General features: G+C 45.7%; 2 protein-coding genes across 3 annotated transcripts in view; one reads left to right on the top strand and one right to left on the bottom strand.

Annotated features, from left to right (window-relative positions):
* The window catches only part of GJD3 (gap junction protein delta 3), a 44,019-nt gene extending 33,126 nt beyond the window's left edge, over positions 1 to 10,893 (top strand). The window contains exons 3-4 of the transcript XR_010794493.1: positions 203 to 325; positions 9,701 to 10,893. The gene's annotated coding sequence lies outside the window, so the exon portion shown is untranslated. The remainder of the gene's footprint in view (positions 1 to 202; positions 326 to 9,700) is intronic.
* The window catches only part of RARA (retinoic acid receptor alpha), a 161,281-nt gene that overhangs the window by 6,455 nt on the left and 134,566 nt on the right, over positions 1 to 20,260 (bottom strand). For both annotated transcript variants that reach the window (XM_066627267.1, XM_066627268.1), the window contains 5 exons: positions 16,216 to 16,364; positions 13,384 to 13,525; positions 5,325 to 5,485; positions 4,357 to 4,533; positions 4,003 to 4,207 (listed from right to left, as the gene is read on the bottom strand). In XM_066627267.1, the coding sequence (XP_066483364.1) occupies positions 4,003 to 4,207; positions 4,357 to 4,533; positions 5,325 to 5,485; positions 13,384 to 13,525; positions 16,216 to 16,364 (834 nt within the window). The remainder of the gene's footprint in view (positions 1 to 4,002; positions 4,208 to 4,356; positions 4,534 to 5,324; positions 5,486 to 13,383; positions 13,526 to 16,215; positions 16,365 to 20,260) is intronic.

The raw sequence follows: 20,260 nt of genomic DNA, 5'->3' as shown, positions 1-20,260 counted from the left end.
AGCTCTGCAGGGTAGATGAGACTGAGAGATAGCAGCTGGCCCAGAATGAGCTGAGCAGGGATTTGAACCCAGGTCTCTCCAGTTCTAGTATGATACTTTCCAAGCTAGTCATGGAGAAGGGATCAGGAGCCGTGCAAGACATGGAAGCCTCACGCTCCTAGAAATCACTCACTCATTCACTCTCTCTCTCCTTGTCTCTGAGATGAAAAGGCACTACTCAGCATGGATCTGGTTCACCCCCCACTCCCCACCCAGAGATGTTCTGTGCTTTTATCAGATGCACGACAGGCATGCACAACATTTTGGATCTCCACATCTTCCCTGGGTAAGTGGAACTAGTCATGCAGGTCTTTGTATACAACTTTCTCATTTCATATGTATGTGCATGGACATAAGGGCCAGGAAATCACTTTAGCCACAACGGCGTGATAAGATCATTAATACAACATATAGAAAATATGCACATCCCAGGGCTTTTGTGGGTGGAAAGAAAATTAATTGGCTAGATTTTTAATCCCCCATTTGCTTTTATATCTTTTAGGCCTCACAGATAAGTCTGTCTATCTTTGGAGCTAGGGTTGTGTCACACCCCAGTGTCGCTTCAAACTGCTGCACTGAAATCACGTATGTTTAGATAGCATTCTGAAAAGCACAAATGTGATTGTTGCATGTGACAACACTGCATCACACAAGTTTATTTGCATAGTGTACATCTGCTAAGGAAACTGTGACTGTGATCTATGATGCACACCATCTGCATACAGTAAAACAGACACTGTATAACTGTCTGCTGCACGTGACAATCGCATACACTGTGTTCAAATTTCTTCCTGCACAGTGAAAATACACTTTTACGACATGGTGTTAAATGACAGCATTGTCACAAATATGGAGAACCTTACTTCCTCTAACGCTTTAGTCAGAAGAAATGTTATTTGAAATTATTATGTCTATCAAGAGTAGGGGTGTCAAACACACAACCCAAGGGCCAGATGCGGTCTCCAGAAGCTTTTTATCCAGCCCTCAGGCTCTCAGTTGCTGAGGTGTTACCGCTGAAACAGCAGCCCACATGAAAATTGGGCTTTCCCAAATCTTGAAATATGATCAAGATTTGCGTATTTTCTCTTCTGTCATTTGCAGTTAATGAGTTTCTATATGAGAACAAGGTCTGGCTTCTGGCCATTAGCTGCTTAATGATGTCACTTTCTGCTTAATGACATCACTTCCGGCCCTCAGCAGGAGCCCTGAATGCTAACTTCAGCCCTCTGTATGAAACGAGTTTGACATCCCTGATCAAGAGTTTTTATAAGCACAAACTCTTGTAGGCCACCCCCTCAGAACTTCCTAGCTTTGCCACCAGGCGGTGCAATTGGGCAAGAAAGTGGCACACTAAAGAGGCGCTCCCTTCTCCTAGCATTAGGTTTGAGTATGCAATGCGCGCGCGCACACACACACACAACTTTGCAGTGCAAGACCAAAACCTGTTACTTGGTACAGAAGAACCAAGACTTTAATGATGTTTCAAGCTCACATCACAGCAAAGGAAACTTTGAAAGGCAGCTGAGTAATATCTGGTAAAGGCTCAAGGAATCTCTCTTCACAAACTCTCTCTGGTTTAACCGCCAAGAGTCTTTGCCCCTGAGGATTGTAATTTATGTGCAAGGATGCTCTCAAACAGGGCATCCTTAGCCCTTTTCCAAAGTTACAATGACCCAGGCTAACTTGGGAGAGGCCAAGTCAATCAAATGAGTGGTTTGGGTTGGCAGGGCAGGCATTGTCTTAGAAACCAGGATAGACTTGGTCTGTAGCTTCCAGGGGTTGAGGGTGAGCTGGCAGGAAAAACACAAATATTTTTTTGCACAGCTCCATGTTTTACTTACGGTATGCTGTTAAATATGTTATCCACCACCTCTGGAACCTTGGGGCAAAGTTTCTTTCCTGAGCTGATGGTGGTGCCTGTGTTACATGCTACCCCACAGAGGAAAAAAACCCCACTCAAACAGTATGTCATGAACTAGGCTAAAAGCTAGGCCATGTTATTCTCCTTCACATACTAGGTGTGTGTGTGTGGGGGGGGGAGTTTTTAAGAGGGAGCATTCAAACACCTAGAGCCTGGAATGGTGGAATAGTCTGGAAACAATTTTATTACTCAGTTCCACTGAATGTATAAACCAGCCCCAACAGTGTCTTCCAAAAGCATTTTTATTTAAAGCAAGTATTGAAGGCAGCTTCCAGGGTGAGCCTGTCCATGAGACAACTGAGGCAGCTGCCCACCTCTGCCTACTCCCACCACTTCTCCTCCTCTGGAAGAGGGAAATGGAGTGAAAAAGGAGAATTCAGAACATTGCTCTAGAGCAGAGTTTCTCAAAGCGTGCTCCTAGGAAGCCTGGGGTTCCCTGAAACCCCTTCAGGGGCTCCATGAGCACTCCCTATGAAGGTGCCATCCGTTCAGTGCTGTGCCACTCTACATATGCACTGGCATTCTGGGGCTCCTTGATACTCCACATGTGACCAGCAAGGCTCCCCAGGACTTCTTTTAGAAGGGCTCTGGAGACTGTAAAGCTTGAGAACTTCTGGTGTAGAGTCTTGGTTTGCCATCTTGGTTTGTTAGGAACAGAGTCCTGGCATCTGCTCTCACCTCTGACAAGGGGGTTGTCAAGAATTCAGCACCAGCTTGGTATATTCTTAGCCTAATTCACACTGAGGTGCTAAATCTGTGTACGGGCTGCACCACTTCATTCACATGACTGAATGCTGTCTCCTCATACAGAAAGCTAGCTTGCCAGGGAGAAGGATAGGCTAGAACGTTCCTATTTTCTGCAAGGAGGGAAACAAAGATCTCATGGAGAAGAGTTCGATCCTAGCCCTCTCCCTGATGCCATTTTTTGTATGAAGAGATTAAAAATAAATAAGAGGAGTATTCAGAGCCTCAACTGCAGCCTGAAGCAGTACAGCCCTTACACAAGTTTCCCATCTCAGTACAAACAAGCACCTGCCAGAGTTGCAAGGAGGAGCGGGACACATTTGCAGTCATATGTGATTTCTGCATTTTGCAGAACTGGCTTGTTGCAACAGAACTCCAGCAAACCAATGGCAATTGTTGGGGACAGAGCCTAGAAGTATTTCCGAATGAATTTCAATATAATGGTTGGTCCCATAGAACGCCTGATGTACATACACACACGCTATGTCAGAACAGGTATTTGGCACCTGCAGAAATAAGCCTCCATCCTACATGCTCATCCTTGCTATTTAAATCCAAGACAGGTGGCCCCCATGCCACTGTGCTTGTATCTTTCCCTCTTACCTTCTGGTCTTTAAGGGTCTATCAGCCCTTCGAGGACCAAAGCAAGAGCTATTGAGCCCGAACAGCCACCAGAGCAATGCCCACTTCAGCATTATGGGCACAGTGACTGACAGCTCAATCCTATCCACCTCCACACTATAGCATGGAGGTGCACACCCTATGCTATGGTGGGGGGCATGATCAGAAAGCCTGTGAGAGGTAAGGGACAATATTGTTTCCTTACCTCTGCATAGGACCCACAATGGCTTATGGGTCTCTTTGGACCTACACCAGCTATATGAGCTGGCATAAGTCTGAGGAGAGCCAAGGGGCATGGGGGCTGAATAAAATAGGCAATAAAATTTGGCAGGTGTTACAGCCACTTAGATCTACCCCATTTCTCCCCCAACACGTCCCCCTGGTTCTTCCCTCCAAGTGCCATTATTCTTCCAAACACTACCCATGCCTACCAGCAACTCCTCCTCCAGTAGTGCCTGGGTATACCCCCAGCAAAGTGCCAGGCACTCCTCCAGCAGTGCCTGGATGCTCCAGAGGCATGCACATGGGGTTGCCAGCTGTTTGTGCTGGCGGCCCCATTGTGTGAGTCACTGCTGCATTTGCAGACCAGTGGAGAGGACCTTCCATTAACAAAACACTAGAAGGAGCCCATAGGATTGGGCCCTTAGTGCTAACCTTCTTCCAGCAATGGCACTCACCTCCACATATGAGGCAGATGGCACTGAGGAGTCCTGTTTCAGCATCGTCCATCTCGAGCGGCAACAATTGGTTAGCGAAGGCAAAGACCAGGTCTGTGAGGGGGCCAAAGCCTGCATTGTGCATCTGAGTGCGGTTGAGCGTCAGGCCATCTGAGAAGGTCATGGTGTCCTGTTCTGGGGTATAGCGTGTGCATATCCGCAGGATCTAGGAACGGGAGAGGCATCATGAGATAAATTTGCTCTTCAGTGACCCAGGTGGGTTACACCCATCCTCCAAATAGGGCAAGAACTACCTCTTTTCAAACTCCTTCAGCCCCAACAGACCTTTGAAGATGAAGAAGAACCCAAACGTACCAAAATATCCAGGCAGGCAGCTTTGAGAAGCGTGATCTGGTCAGCGATGGTGAGAGTGGTGAAACCCGGCAACTGCTTGGCAAATTCAACTGTCTTGATGATGCACTTTGTGGACAGTTCACTAAACTTGTCCCATAGGTCAATGTCAAGAGAGACCCGCTGATCTGAGCTATTGTTCTGTGGAGGGGAGAAGGGTAAGGGTGACAAGAAAAAGAAAAGAGTGAGACCCACGGCATTTGCTACATACTCAAAAAGGGGTGGACTTGGGCTTCAACCAGAATCTCCTTCCTCAAATGCCTAAGGAGGCAGGCCTTGCTTCACACTCAAAAGTCCAGTCAATTTTTTTGACTTGAGAAGTAGGAAGAAATTTGTCCCAAGATGCTTTGGCTGGTGACCCTTGGTGAATGTGTCTTTCCCTCTGACTTGGTCCACTTAGCTTCAGCCACCTGAAGCTGTTTGTAACCTTGTTCTGGCATCCTTCTGCATTTAAGAAATGAGAGCAAAAACAGCAATGGAAGCTGTCTTTCGTAAGTTACAAGAACGTCGGCCTTGGCTTGATGAGACAGAACTTCTGGCCAAATTGAGGAGAGACTCTCAGCTTCTACTTTATAACAGCAGCAAAACAAAACAAAGAAGAAATAAGTGTCTAGCTATCGTGGCCTTTCAAGCTTGAATATGTGGCAAGTGCCTGAAGTCTCAAAAGCAAGTGGAGTATTCTGCATAACCTGCCTAGAGTCCATCAAAGCAAGAACTACACAAAATAAGATGTGTGTGCAGATCTGACCACTGGCAAAATTTGAGGGGTAGAGTACTCATAGTCCCCAGCCACAGTCTTGCCCCGGATCTGTTGTTGCTCAGCTGGCAGTCCCTGCACCAATTGCATCCTTGGGCCCCCTGCAATTCTCCCAAACCCTCCCACATATCTGTGTGTTCTGGACCACCCTTTGTCCACCTGGGACACCACTTACCGTGGTATACTTGCCCAACTGGCAGAGGGCAGGGAAGGTCTCCTGATGGGCCTTCCGCACTTTCTCAATAAGATCCTCCACTTCTGGCGTAATGATGTAGCTCTCTGAACATTCCTGCTTGGGGGTATCTTTCTTCTTCTTGTTCCTGTCATTCCGGACGGCTGGAAGGGCAAGCAAAGAAGGGGGTGCAAAGAGTGAGTACTGATTTCTGAGCAGGCAAGAAATCAAGAACCTCTCAATGGAGAATGGTCCATCTTTCTCTTAACCATTATTTGCTATTAATAACTCATTTTATAAAAAGGTTTAATTAAGACATTTATTTATTTTAGAGATTTATATCCCGCTTTTCTATTCAATTAAGAACACTCAAGGCAATTAAAGGCAATTAAATTAAATTAATTAATTAAATTAAATTAAATCAAGGCAATGAAATTAACACTCAAGGCAATTAAATTAAACACTCACACAATTAAAGATACATGAAATCCAAAAGGTTCTGATGATACCTTTTTAACTCAACCCAAAGGAACTACTGAGGGCAACAGGAGTTAGGCTGCACAAAACTGTTGTTCAGAGAGTAAATGGAGCTGGTTCAATTGAAAAGAAAAAACACTGACCTGAAGCTTTTTGGATTCTGCCTACCTGTCATTGAAGCCAAAACTGCAAACAGTGAACTGCAAATTTACTTCCCTTTGGGAAAGATACCTATCTCACTTATTACATGTTGCCTACATGCCTGCAAGCCCCTCTCCTTTCTTCTTAGCTTGACTGATGCACTAATGCAGTCCGTTCTGATACTTCTAGCATAAAACCAAACTGGGTTTTCGACTTGTCCAAATACGAAGCATTTTGGATTTGACTGTACAGGTGCCAAAGGATAAAGCAGTGGTTTCCAAACCTTTCGTCATCAGGATGCACCTAAAAAAAGTTTCACTTTACCAGCTGCTCAAGCCTCTGTGACTATAACAGTAATTGGGCAGCAGTGTTCACCTCAAGTAGCAGGCTGTTTAATCCTTAATGCACATAACCTAATCTGCCTTGTCAGTTTTGTGACCCACCAAAAAATTGGGTTGTGACCCACTGGTGGGCCACGGACCAACAGTTTGGGAACCGCTGGGATAAAGCAACACCACTCTGTGCCCATTAAGAACAGCAGCTAATGGCAACTTGCATTTCTTACCAGAAGTTCATGCTGTGTTTCACGCTTTACTATCTCTATGCTCCAGCCATGGGCATGGCTGCTATGATGTCACACAGCACCTGCAAAAATTGTCGCTGCCCAGTGTGAATAAGTCAGCCACAGAATAGCCACAAATAGTGCTGCTTCTGCAAGGGAAGCGAACCGCTGGCTTAACCAGAAAAAGTCCAACAAGCAACTAGGGACAAAAGGGGTTTTTACTAGAAGCCCAGAACATAGGTGAGAGTTCTAGGTAGCAGGAAAGTTCATAGAGGTTAAAAGAGAAGACTTTCAAACCTAGTTGACAAATTAGAGATCAGTAAGTCACTGGGCCCACTTGGGCATCCACCCAAGAGTTATTAAGGAATTGAAGAATGAAGTTGCTGATCTCTTGACTAAAATATGCAACTTGTCCCTCAAAACGGCCACGGTGCTAGGAGATTGGAGGATAGCAAATGTCACGCCGATGTTTAAAAAGGGAAAGAGGGGGGACCCGGGAAACTATAGGCCGGTCAGCCTAACATCTATACCGGGTAAGATGGTGGAATGCCTCATCAAAGATAAAATCTTAAAACACATAGACGAACAGGCCTTGCTGAGAGAGAATCAGCATGGCTTTCTGTAAGGGTAAGTCTTGCCTCACAAACCTTTTAGAATTCTTTGAAAAGGCAAACAGGCATATGGATGAAGGAGAACCTGTGGTGAGTTTCCTCACCAAAGGCTGCTGAGGAAACTCCACAGTCAGGGAATTAGAGGACAGGTACTCTCCTGGATTAGGGGCTGGTTGAGGACCAGAAAGCAGAGAGTGGGTGTCAATGGGCACTTTTCACAATGGAGAGAGGTGAAAAGCGGAATGCCCCAAGAACTGGTGCTTTTCATCCTGTTCATAAATGACCTGGAGACAGGGTTAAGCAGTAAGGTGGCCAAGTTTGCAGACAACACTAAACTTTTCCAAGTGGTGAAGACCAGAAGGGATTGTGAAAAGCTCCAGAAGGATCTCTCCAAACTGGGAGAATGGGCAGCAAAATGGCAGGTGCGTTTCAATGTAAGTAAAGTTATGCACATTGGGGCAAAAAATCAAAACTTCATATATAGGCTAATGGGACTGAGCTATCTGTGACAGACCAGGAGAGAGATCTTGGGGTGCTGGTGGACAGCTCGATGAAAGTGTTGACCCAATGTGTGGCGGTGGTGAAAAAGGCTAAATTCATGCTTGGGATCATTAGGAAACATACTGAGAATAAAACGGCCAATTTTATAATGCCATTGTATAAATCGACGGTAAAATCACTCTTGGAGTATTGCGTCCAGTTTTGGACACCACATTCCCAAAAAGATATAGTGGAAATCAGTGGCATAGCTAATGATCATGTAGTCTGAGGCCAAGCTCAAAATGTTGCCCCAGAAATGATGTCACAACCGGAAGTGACGTCACGCCTTGGCTTTTTAAAAGTGAAAATTGGGAGGAACCCACCTCCTCCCCCCAGCAGCTCACCACCCACTTGCTCTGCTACCTCCCCCCAGTCAATGGCATAGCTAAGGCATCTATCTGCTACCTGGGGGTCAAAAAAGATTTGTAGCCCCCCCAGACAAAATCAAATTTAATTAAGTAAATAAAGAGTGTGCCCCTGATTGGTTCAAGACACCGTGCTGGGTGAAGAGGGATGGTTATTCACCCCCTGCTAAGTATAAGAGGGTCACCACTTGAAAAAGTGCCTTTTTACCCAGTTAGTAGGGGCAACTGTATTATGTTACATGAAATGTGAGCTGACTCATATTAACACTTGATTGGTTTCATGTTGTATCATGATAACATCATTGCAACATGTCACTAACACAATAACATGTCTTTGGCTCTCAGAACAATCAGTCTCATAGGTCAGTTTTGAGTTAAGAAAATTCATTTTTTGTTCCATAAGGCAATTGTGTTTTCATGTTCTGGTTAACTGGCTATAACTTTTGATAGAATACAGATATTCCAATGCGGTTTGCTTCCTTGCATTCAGCATTAAATTACCTTTCCAATGATATATAACATGACAGTATTATTCATAAATACCAAGATTTTCACAATTTTGGTCACTACTGTCAAGCTCAGCTTGTTGCCCCCCTAAAGCTTGATGCCCGGTGCAACCGCTACCCCCTGCACCCTATTAGCTACACCACTGGTAGCTAAGGTGCATAAATATAAAATATATTTTTAAAAGGAAATATAAACGGTGCAGGAAAGAGCAACCAAAATGATTACTGGGCTGGGGCACCTTCCTTATGAGGAAAGGTTACAGCGTTTGGGGCTCTTCAGTCTAGAAAAAAAGGTGCCTGAGAGGGGACATGATTGAGACATACAAAATTATGCAGGGGACGGATAGAGGGATGTTCTTTTCCCTCTCACACAACACCAGAACCAGGGGACATCCACTAAAATTGAATGTTGGGAGAGTTAGAACAGATAAAAGAAAATAATTCTTTACCCAGCATGAAATTAGACTGTGCAATTCCTTGCATCTGGCGTAAATGCCTTTAAAAGGGGATTGGCGGAAATTCCTGGAGGAAAAGTCCACCACAGATTACAAGCCATGATAAGTATGCACTGTCTCCTGGTTTTAGAAGTAGGCTACCTCAGAATGCCAGATGCAAGGCAGTGGCAACAGGACGCAGGTCTCTTGTTGTCCTGTGTGCTCCCTGAGGCATCTGGTGGGCCACTGTGAGGTACAGGAAGTTGGACTACATGGGCCTTTGGCCTGATCCAACAGGGCTTACGTTCTTATGATCTCTTGAACGCTGAGCAGGAAGACGACCCGGTGGGTACAGATGCTCTGAGACAAGAACACTAAAAGTGGCTGAAGAAAGAGAGCAGAGAACTGAGAAACAAAAGCCTGAGAGGGGGAGGAAGCAGAGAACTAAGAAAAGGAAGGCCCAATGAGAAAGGTAGGTTGGGGAAAATCAAAGGACAGAAGGAGCTAGTGGTAGCAGGAATGGAGAGGAAAGAAAATGTTCAGGTAAAGAAGACAGAGCTGGAAAAATCCCAGGCAAATTTTTTTGCCAGGTCCCTAGTATTTGAATGGTAGCGACTTGCAAAATATGAAACGTTATTTCTAAGCTTTGTTGAAGAAGCAAATTAAGACAGCTGAAGAGTCTCTCTGAGCAAGAACCACCAAAACTCAGGGCAAAATAATAACTGCGTTATTTTGCATTGCAGGCACACCAATCTGCTTATGTGGCACTCAACTAGGATAAGGGAAAGAAAGTGCTTCTCTCCCTGCTCAAGAACCAGAAATCCAACCTCAAGAATTCATGGCTGGTGCAGATCCTCCCTCAGTGAAGTAGCTGATCCTCCTAGATAGTGCGGACTTCCAGGAACTGAAGGGGGGAGGGCAAGAACTACAGTGGTTCTTTATGTGCACACTGCAGGGGCTGGAAGCACACCCAAAGCATCTGAGCAGGTGGCCTCATCTTGCCACTTGCTTGCTACTCGTCTTGCTACTGAACTGGAGGAGGAGCAACATGGCAACTAGCTCAACCTCAAAGGCAGGGCAGCTTAGTTATTAGCCCCTGTGAATCTTTTCATAAATCAAGACCAGAGTGCACCAGAATCAGAAAGTTTGCATCTTACAGGAAGAGCAAAGAATTCCACAAGTCTCAAGCAAGGTAAACCTAACTATATGATGCAGGGGAAGACCACCCTCTCTGCATTGTTAGCCAATCAAATTCCTTCCCAACCCCACACATGGTGATTAGTCAGAGCCTACATACAAAGAAAATCTGTCCACTGGGTCATTTTATTGGGTGTCATGCTGTGACACGCAACATCTCATCTATGTTAGTGGCAGCCTTTAATACCAAGGAACATGCAAGCAGACACTATGAGAGAGAAACAGCCGCAACTAGCCTACACTGGTGAAAGGCACCTCTAGTCACTCCTGCCAACCAGGAGAATCCAGCAGCAAAGCAGATTTCCAGAGAATATCTAGACTACAAACTTTTTCCTTCAGAGGGAGCGTAACCCTTCCCAGAGCAGGAAGAACCAATGGCCCTCAAAACCTGGGCTAGCCCATCAGCAATATTCCACCTGCAGACATTAGTTCTCACTTCTTCCTCTTCTAAAATTTTTCTAAGAACTACTGCAAGATGCCCTCTTGAGCAGGCTAGTTAACCATTAACCTAGCAATGTCCAGCACAGGGGCAATCCTTGAACTGTGGAACTCCCTCCCACTAGAAACTAACCACTGTCAAAACATCTTCGGGGAGCACTGCAAAACCTTATCAGTGTGGAGTGGGTGCATGGGGGTAACAAAGAAGCCTGGTTTGAACATACATTGTGATGTATGAATGCTAACTCATTTGAAATTGAATTTTGTATATATCTTACCTTAATTAAAAAAAAAAAAAGGACTTGCCAGAGTCCTTACAAGTGGGATAAGCTAGAAATGTAAATATGCAGAAGAAATATACACAACAGCCCCTGAATTAACTTGAACGTACTTGGCTAACCAACCCAAAACAAGACTGACAAAAAATTACAATATTAAGGCCCATAGGCCACAAAAAGATGAAAGAATGCAGACTAGTGAATGTCAGGTTTGTGCGCACTGCCTCTATGTGCATGGGATTTATTGAGATTGCAGAAAGCCTTATATGTGGATTTTATCTCTCTTGATGTGTGTCTTTGCATGGAAGTCACAAAAGGGCTTCCTGGAAGAAGTAAGGTGGCTTCCCCTTGGGACTGTGAGGGTCCTTTTTAGGTTCTATTTTCTAAAATGAATTTTTAAAAGCCACCCAAGTCATGAGGCATCAGTGCTGCCAGATGCGCTCTTCACTTGTGGTGGGCTGGTACATTTCACTGCCCTGCCTGAGGGAAGGAGGTGGGGGAGGGGGAAAGGGGGATAATTCGGAAATCAGTCATGTCTGCTTGGCAAATTCAATAAAGCGCAGTCCAGACAGGCAGTTGGGGGGGGGGACACTGCATCCATCATCACACAGGAGGCTGGGGGAAGAAAAGCAGCTGGCATAAGGAGAAACGAAAGGCGCCAAGAGAAGTGGGTGCGAGAGGGATTTGGAAATGTTGCGGGGTGACATCTTAAAAGCAGGCTTGGAAAAGGTAGCCAAAATGTTCTGATTTACCTCTACCCTTACCTTTCAACTTGATCTACACTTGAAATGTCCCCACCAACCTCTGGCAAAAGGGGCAGTTAGCTCTATCTTATGTGGGTTTCCCAGTTTCCTCAAACAAACCTCACAAGTCTTTGATTATTAAGTGACCTTCGTCCCACTCACCTTGCACAACCTGACTCATCCAGTATTTGCTTGTTAGTATTTGGGTGGCAAAGTCAGCTTCCCTCTGCCAATTCCACTTCCTCTCTCCACAGCATCTCTAGGGCAGACAGATGGGCTCTCCAAGTAGGACACCTGGGTCCTTTCTATATTACCACTCAGGCCAGGCTAGCTTCTCCCTTCTTTCCCCTCCCCATTTCCATGCCAGCCTATTTCTCCTTACCTCTGAGAAAAGATGTAGAGAAAAAACAGGACAGGATCTGGCCCATGCCAGATCAGCTACCCATCCACCCCTCCCTCTCCACTGGATCAATCTGCCGCTTTCCCAACCCAAGGGTTTATTAATCTAACCCTTGGAGTTGTCATGGCGAAGTGGGGTTCCCTCCCTCCCACCCCGTTACAGTCGGGAGCCATGACAACTAGGCATTGCAGACGCCAGGAGGGCCCTGTCTGCGTCATTTATCTCTGACATCATCAATCACCGGTTGCCGAGGAAACACCCTCAAAATAAGCACAAAGGGGAGGGGTGAACCCCACACACCATCTCTTTTGGATGAAAACTGGAAAAATCCCTGTGTGTCAATGGCAGCTTTTGGGGGGTGGTGGAAGAGGAAGGGAATCTCATTTGCCACAGTTTGGCAGAATAGGTTGAACACCCCCATCTGCAACACAATTCCTTCAAGAACTGACTGAAGAGAAAATATCAACCCAGTCCCAAATGTCTTAAGCAAGAGTTAAATATTGACACAAAACCTACATATTGAAGCAAAAAGGTGATCTCTAAAATTATACTTGGTCAATTCGATTCTGTGCACAAGCTACATCCCCCCCAACCCCCCCCCCCAAAAAAAAAGGCGTGGGGCAAGAGGGAAGAAGGTGGTAATACTGGCAGGAAGTAATGACTATCACATGAAACCACAGCAGGGCCCAGTGAAGGACATTCTCTTTGCTAACTCTTTTTCAGACAGGACTGCAGACTTTAAAATGTGCCTCAGTGATTCTGAAGACTAGAAATCTTTTCTAAAAACAGCTTTCTGCTGGCTCTCTCATCTGCCCATTCTGCTCCACCTGCATAAGAAAACCTACAAATGGTCCCTCTTTGCTCACTTTCCAACCTGAATGAGTTTCTCCTTCTGTCCATCAGGTCATCTCCCTTTCCTGGGCCACTGGAGCCCTAACCCTTTTGACCTTTCCACCACAGGGGATTATCTGTGGCACTCTGGTTTGAATCACCAATTGGAAATGCTTCATGATTCTCATTTTTGCTTTAACAAATAGGCTAGACCAGTGGTTCTCACACATTTAGCACTGGGACCCACTTTTTAGAATGAGAATCTGTCAGGACCCACCAGAAGTGATGTCATGACTGGAAGTGACATAATTGAGGAGGAAAATTTTTACTGGGCTAGACAGATAAAATTTGTGATGTAACCAAAAAGACCAGCCAGTGGCCTTCATGGATTAATGGAGATTTATGGTAAACCCTGACTCCAGGGAGCTCTGAACTTGAAGTGACATCTGGAATTTGCTAAGAAACAGCCCAATTCTGCAACACAACGCTGGAAGCCAGAAACTTCCCCATCCACCCACCCCCTCCTGCCCTTCACTCACACTCCTTGGACATGCCAACTTCAAAGCACTTCTGCAGACGGCAGTACTGACACCGGTTTCGTGTCACTTTGTTGATGATGCAGTTCTTGTCTCGGTGACAGGTATATACCATGTTTTTCTGGATGCTGCGGCGGAAGAAACCCTGAAGAGTGGGGAGAAAAGAGAGGAGAAACGGTGTGAGTGAAGACAACTCTCTCCTCCGTCACAAGATGCAGTTTGGCTCACTGGCTCCGATCCACATGTAGTAGTTTGCAACTTTGCTGCAGTGAGACTGCTGTCCAAGAGCAGATGTAGTGTACTGGTGAAGAGTGAGTGTGGTCACCAGTTCAAATCCCACCTTAGCTATAAGCTCACTGTCTGGCTTCAGGCGAGCCTCTCTCTCTTAAAATAGATAGGGATAATAAAACAGGCCTACCTTACTAGGTTGTTGTAAGGATTATTGAGAAAATTTATGTGAAATACTTTCAGTACACTGAAGGGCAATATAAAATGTTAAGAGGTGATTGTGGCACAGCATTGCCTGGGTTTTGTAAGTAAGTCTGAGAGGGAGGAGCAGGAAGGTAGGGGCGGGTTTTGAGACATGTGAGGAAGAAGTAAGTTGGGTTCTGGCTTCTTAGCACCTTTCAAATCTGTAAGATGCTCCTTCTCTCACCACCAAAACAGTGGCCCTGGTTCCCAACATTCTCATGAAGATTTGGCTTATATAACCGAATGCAAATGTGTTTAAATAATAGGTAAGTTGTCATGAGATCTTGAGAATCAAGGATATTGTGGGGGATCAATCAGAACAATCCTTAGCATATATATAGTGCTGTCAGAGGAATCAAAGCCCTTCACTTACATTTTCCAATAAAATGACCCTGCAAGATAGGTTGGGATAATCATCCCTATATGGTAGGTGAGGATACTACCACCAGAGAATTCGTCTATTATTTATATTCACATTATGCCCCACCTTTCAATCCAAATGATGCCCAAGGTGACTTACAAACAAATACAAGAACAGCAGCTCCTAGCCCCTTGGTCAATGGAATTGGCCAGAGGGTATTTCCCCTCAGTTCTGAAGTCCAGGGCAAATGGCACAGTGTTGTTGCTGGGAGGGAGGGAGAAAGCACGTTCCCCACAGCTGCTCCTTTTCTTGCTGATGGATGGTGCTCTTTCTGAGAGTCAGGGGGCGCAGCCTCCTGGGGCCTTTAACCTAGCCCTCCACCATCACACAACCTTCGTTTCCCAAGGCCTCTTTGGTAGTAGCCACAGCAGTTAAACCAGTATAGTTCTGCAACACAGATGTCATCTTTACTACAGTTGCAGTTTTGGGGTACAACTGCAAAGGAGGGCATGTGAGTCTTTGCAAGATGCATGCACTCACACACATGGGCCTGTTCTGTCTACCCTTAACTTCTGTGGAACTGAAGGGCTGATATGTGGTGACACACAGAGTTGGGTCTCCCACCACTTAGGATTTTGTGCTCAGAATTCTGCAGATTAAATGTCTTTGCTGCTTAAAATGTCAGCTTTTTCAAACCTTTTAGCAAAGAAAACAAATGACAAAAAGAAAGAAGGAAAACTTTTTGTTTAATGCAGCACAAGGGCTAGAAATATTTTTAAGAACTGAAAGCTGAGATTCTCCCGATTGCTCTCTTCTGGGTGAAATTGAAAGCCCACAGTTGTATAGAATGCATACAGTCCTGCTTTTTAAAAAGAGACTTTATATTCTTTATTTACCTTTAAAAACTTTTTTATGTTCTCTGAGAACAAATCAGCATCAGCTCTCTATTTTAAACCTCCCAAAAGGCTACTTTACGATTGCTTAGGCAGAACTACAGTTTGCAAAAGTGGAGGCTCGGGGGTTCTGGGTGGCCACAGCAGAGCCCAGGCTGCTGAATGGCACAGGAGAGCAAGGACAACACTGCCACGTCCCTGTAATGAGATTAAGGGACTCCTGATGGGGAAGGAGAAAGGCTTTTATTTTAGGCAACCAAAGGCACAAAAGGCCTTGTGTTAATGAGCCAGAGGGAAGGAGATTTGCTGGTGGGGATCAGGCACATAGCACAGCGCTTGCTTGCCCAGGCTGATCTGTGCCAACCTGACCTTTGAGGTCATGCTGGTCAACCTGGCACAAGTAGTGGCGTGTATGTGAACAAAACTACAAAAACATACCCTACTTAGATATAGGACAGAGGAGTAAATAGAAATGTTTGCAAGCAGGAGGGAAGGATATAATCAGATGAAAAGAGAAGGAATAAATAATCACACAGGAAGAGTGAACGTGCTCTGGTGAAGGGACACTAGCCCACTCCCTTGTGCCCTCCCCAGCTATCCTTCCCCTTGAACAAAACCAGAGCCATCCATGGGTGGGATGAGGCAAGACAAGTGGCAGCATGAATTCCTGGTGGGAGTAGAAGAGCTAAAAGTTTGGCACCTGTTCCCCCCTTCCTTTATGCCCATAGAACTAATGCAAAACCCAAACGAAAGGCAGCCAGCTGATCAATGGATAAGACGGCTCCAACATCCGGAAACAGATGCAAGAAACAAGGAAAAAGGACTTTGTGGAGCGATGTGGGCCTAGAAATAAGGCCAACCTGGAAATCAAAGGCACCGCACAACGTTGGTAACAGAAGGAAGAGTGAAGCTGTGTTCCATCATTTGTTGTCCCCATGGCATCACATCACCTCTCCCAGGTTCCACAGCCACTGTACCTCTTTCCCAGCTGCCTTGGTTCTACTGCAATAACTAAAAATGAGACTGCAAACAGGGAATTTGAACCCCCAAACAAATCCATGTCACCCGTAACTTCTCTGCAGTGCTGGACTCCTCCATGCCCATTCTCACCTTGCATCCTTCACAGGCACTGACACCATAGTGGTAGCCAGACGACTTATCCTGGCACACAAAACAGGGTTTGTAGATTCGGGGCAGTGGAGGTGGAGAAGGTGGGCTGGGAACAATCTCTTCTGAACTGGTGCTCTGTGTTTCAATGGCTGCAGCAAAAGAGAAAGAGAGAGAAAATAAGTCAAAAGTACAAAAAAAAGATGCGATAAGATTATGAGCTTGTCTAATTCTCTGTGCAAGGAAGGTGCTTGACCAATTCAGTTTACTGAGTCTCTTCCAGGTCTGGTATACACGTATCACTTGATTGCACTACGCTTGATGGCTTGCAGCTGAATGTCTGAACTGGATCCATCAAACAGCACTGCATTTGAGGTGGATGCCGTGAGGAGAACGGCATTTGATTCACATATACAAATCATCCAGTGGCAAACATGCACAGGTGTGAACTGGTTCCATGTTTCTTAGAATCAGGTCATCAGTCAAGAGGGATGGGTATATGCTTCTGAGATGCTTGTTTACTTAGACTAACTTTGTGGCACCTCACCTACTGTGTTATCTTGTTGTAGTAAAACCTGTGCTAAAAAAAATCCTCCAGAGAAATGTTCAGGCACTACTGTACGGTGAAGAAAATGTTGTCTGTTAAGCAAAGCTATTCTTTGCATTGAATATGGGGTTCCTGGCTGAACTTGAAATTGAAGGAGTATATTTTTTGCCTGCAGAACATACATGGTCTCTGATCAATGGCAGATCCCAATGCAAATATCAGGTGGCCTACTGGCAACACCATTCTTTTTCTGAGCGCAAGCCATCCTGGCACTGCATCCTGGAGGAGTGGCTTTTCTGCAACCTGTATTTTGGCCAGGCAGGTCTTGGTAACCAGAACATCTTTAAGATGACTTCTATAAGAACACTGGTGTGTGTGTGTGTGTGTGTGACAACAGCCCAACAGGGAATAACAACCCCAAAATCAGTAAGCCCAAAGACCTGAAAGCTTTGGAAGCCACCTCCAGCATGCCCTCTGCCAGGGTAAGATGGCACTGCTGCAATATGTGAGTTGACATTTTCAGGCCAGAAAAATAAGACATGAGATTGAGCCAGACGCAACCAATCCCAGGAGCATTACATGCTTGCGCTGCAGCTCAACTACCGGGGGGGGGGGGGAGAGAGGGAAAGAGGGAAAAAGGTAGTCAGCACGACAGCAGTGGCTGATGTGGTTGGATTTCCAGCTGCAGGAGGGGCGGGGGATGCTTTTGGGTGGGTGGATAGAGGCGATAAGATAGTGCAGACATAGGAGGACATAATATGTAAAAGCAACTCCAACTTTGAACACCTCCCCTCACTACTAAGAACCCAGTCTTCTAGGTCCAAAAGGATGGGGAGGGTTGAATCCTGACACACTTTGTTTTCAAAAGTTACTGAGTATAAGTAACATGCAACCTCTTATATTTTGGAATTATTTGCTATTTTTTGTGGATGTCAAGTTTCATGTTTGCTGTATATAAAAAGTAAAAAAATACTGAGCACTGACATAAGATACTGAGCGGCCTTTCTTGGGTTTATCTCCTCCACAAAATACTGGTACCGTGTATGTATCGGCATGTGTTGTAGGTTGAAAAAAGGTCTTCAAAAAACATTTTATGGCTGTTCCCCAGAGGATAAGGGTCTGGGAACCTGGACTCCTATCCTTAGGTGCAGAAAGAAGCAAGTCCAGGTTGGTTAAACTAGGATGTGACTAGGAGCCTGGAAGGCTGGGAGCCATTTCAATTTCATAAAATGAAGTGAGCTCTTCACAAACTATAGTACAGCAATAGGGCTGTACGGCCAGGATTCTAACGGTAACAGCACTAGATAAGGAAAGGATTCCAACCAGTTAAAAGCACGAATATAATTTTTTTGAATCAAACTGTGTCGGTAAACAACATGGAAGTTTTCAGAATGACACAGAACTCTTTCCTGGGGAGGATGAAAAGGTACTTTAGTAAACTGGGGGAAGAGTGTGTAGTCTAACGGCAGTCACCTGTGTGTGTGTGTGTGTGTGTGTGTGTGTGTGTGTGTGTGATTTTAATTTATGTGCACTGGAAACCTGTGTGTGTGTGTGTGTGTGTGTGTGTGTGTGTGTGTGTGTGTGTGTGTGTCATTTTAATTTATGTGCACTGGAAACCCTTGTGTACATTTGTTAACACAAAGAATGGACATCTAAGTACATTTTCAAGAACATCCTACCCAGACGAAAGGTGGGATCAAAGGGGAACTATTCTCAAACACTCTAGGGCTGTAATCCAGCCTCATGTAACACATTAATTCCACACACCCCCCACACGCACACGTTTACTACTGAAGCCCATGCTATGGCATAATCTGGTTCAGAAGCCACAGTTCCCACAACCCCTAGTTCTGGAGACTGTGTGAGTCTCCAGACCTGCAGGAGTAAAAAAAGTAGCCAGGGCAGGCCTTATTAGCCCAGCTTGGGGGAAGGGGGGAACTGACCTAGAAACTAGGAGCAAGGGAGAAGTGGGAACCAAGATGCTGGGGGGGGGGGGTGGCTATGGTTTTCAAAAGGGGATGGGTTCTAGCTAACACAAACACAAAAGGAGAAATTGTGTTCATGTGAATGTGGAGACTTGCTAGACTGACGTGTGCACTGCAGCAAAACATGGGCAAAAAAAGAAAAATACGCAGCTCGCACATGTGTGATGTGTTTTCCGCTCCCCTAGGCATGAAAAGGTTAAGGCGCTTGGCTGCACACCCACGGCCCCTTTCCTGTAGGATGTCTGCCGATGTTTTTCTTCAAGCCAGAGTCCGGAGTAAACCAGTCAGACAGGATATTAAAAGGCCTGGCCCCGCGCAGGGTGAACAGGCCTTCAGATGGGAAAGGCCTCCAGGCCAGTCCCCCAAGGATGGGTTTGATTAGCTCCCCCTTCTTCAGCAAAAACGTACACACACTCGCTCACACACTCACACAGAATTTGCAGGGAAAGGAGCCAGGATGTGGCCCGCCAAACAAAAGGACTGGCGCATGCCAGGAGATTAGACATGAAAGGGGTTTCGTTCAGTGGGGCCTCCGCTCAGGAAGAGGCTCACAGCTGGGGAATGCACCCTGAGGACTTTGCACCAACTCCCTCACAGCCCATGACATCCCCACCCTGATGGCACAAAACACAAGGCCTCACTAGGCTGATCTCCCACCAACACACACACACACACACACACAGGCGTGGCCCAAAGCCAACTACAAGGGAGACACAGCAGCGCGTCTACCCAAGCAGAAAGGCAGCAGGCGGGTGGCTATGTGTCCCAAGAACTCAATTCTGTTCCTAATTCCCGGAAGGCCAGTTGGGCCTGGTAGGATGGTGTCGGTGCTTAATTTGGGATGGGGAAGAAGAGCCAGAGAAAATGGCTTCATGTTCAGCCATGAAGCTTTCTGGGTGACTGTGGGTCACTCATTCTCTCTCAGCCTCACCTACCTCCTAGGGTTGTTGTAGGGACAAAAGGAGGGGAGGAACTATGTACACCACTCTGAGCTCCTCGGAGGAAGGGCAGTATAAATATGTGAAAAATAAATGTTTGAACTGAAAGCTCCTTAGCTACAATCCCAGCTGTGTAGGACATTGGCTGTGGGTAAAGCAGTGATAAGGGAAATGTACTCTGCAAATGCTCAGAGGCAATTCTCTCTATTTCTTCAGAAATTCTACAGCTGATCCCTAGAACTGAAACTTGGCTCAAACTATTAGTTAAAAAAGAGAAAGTTCTTAACTACAGCGAGCGTAACCAGGATTCCTTGGTCGTGTTCTTAAGTCTGGAAAAGGACTGTCCTGTTGAACTAGTCTAGGCTGGAAGCCAAAATGGATACTAATGAGGGCCAGAATGAAATGGAAAGGCTTTTCCTGAGCTCAATCACTTCAGGCTGCAAGAGTATATGCATAATGATTTTAGAATGCTGCTCCATGAAAGAGTCTCTGCAGACAGCCTAGTCAGGGAAAAGGCTAGACAGAATCACTTGTAGCATATTCGTTTTGTACGTGCAAGGAGATGGATTTGTTTGAGG

This window comes from Tiliqua scincoides, chromosome 5 (assembly GCF_035046505.1).
Source record: "Tiliqua scincoides isolate rTilSci1 chromosome 5, rTilSci1.hap2, whole genome shotgun sequence".
Classification (NCBI taxonomy): domain Eukaryota; kingdom Metazoa; phylum Chordata; class Lepidosauria; order Squamata; family Scincidae; genus Tiliqua; species Tiliqua scincoides.
This window is presented reverse-complemented; position numbering and strand designations above follow the sequence as displayed.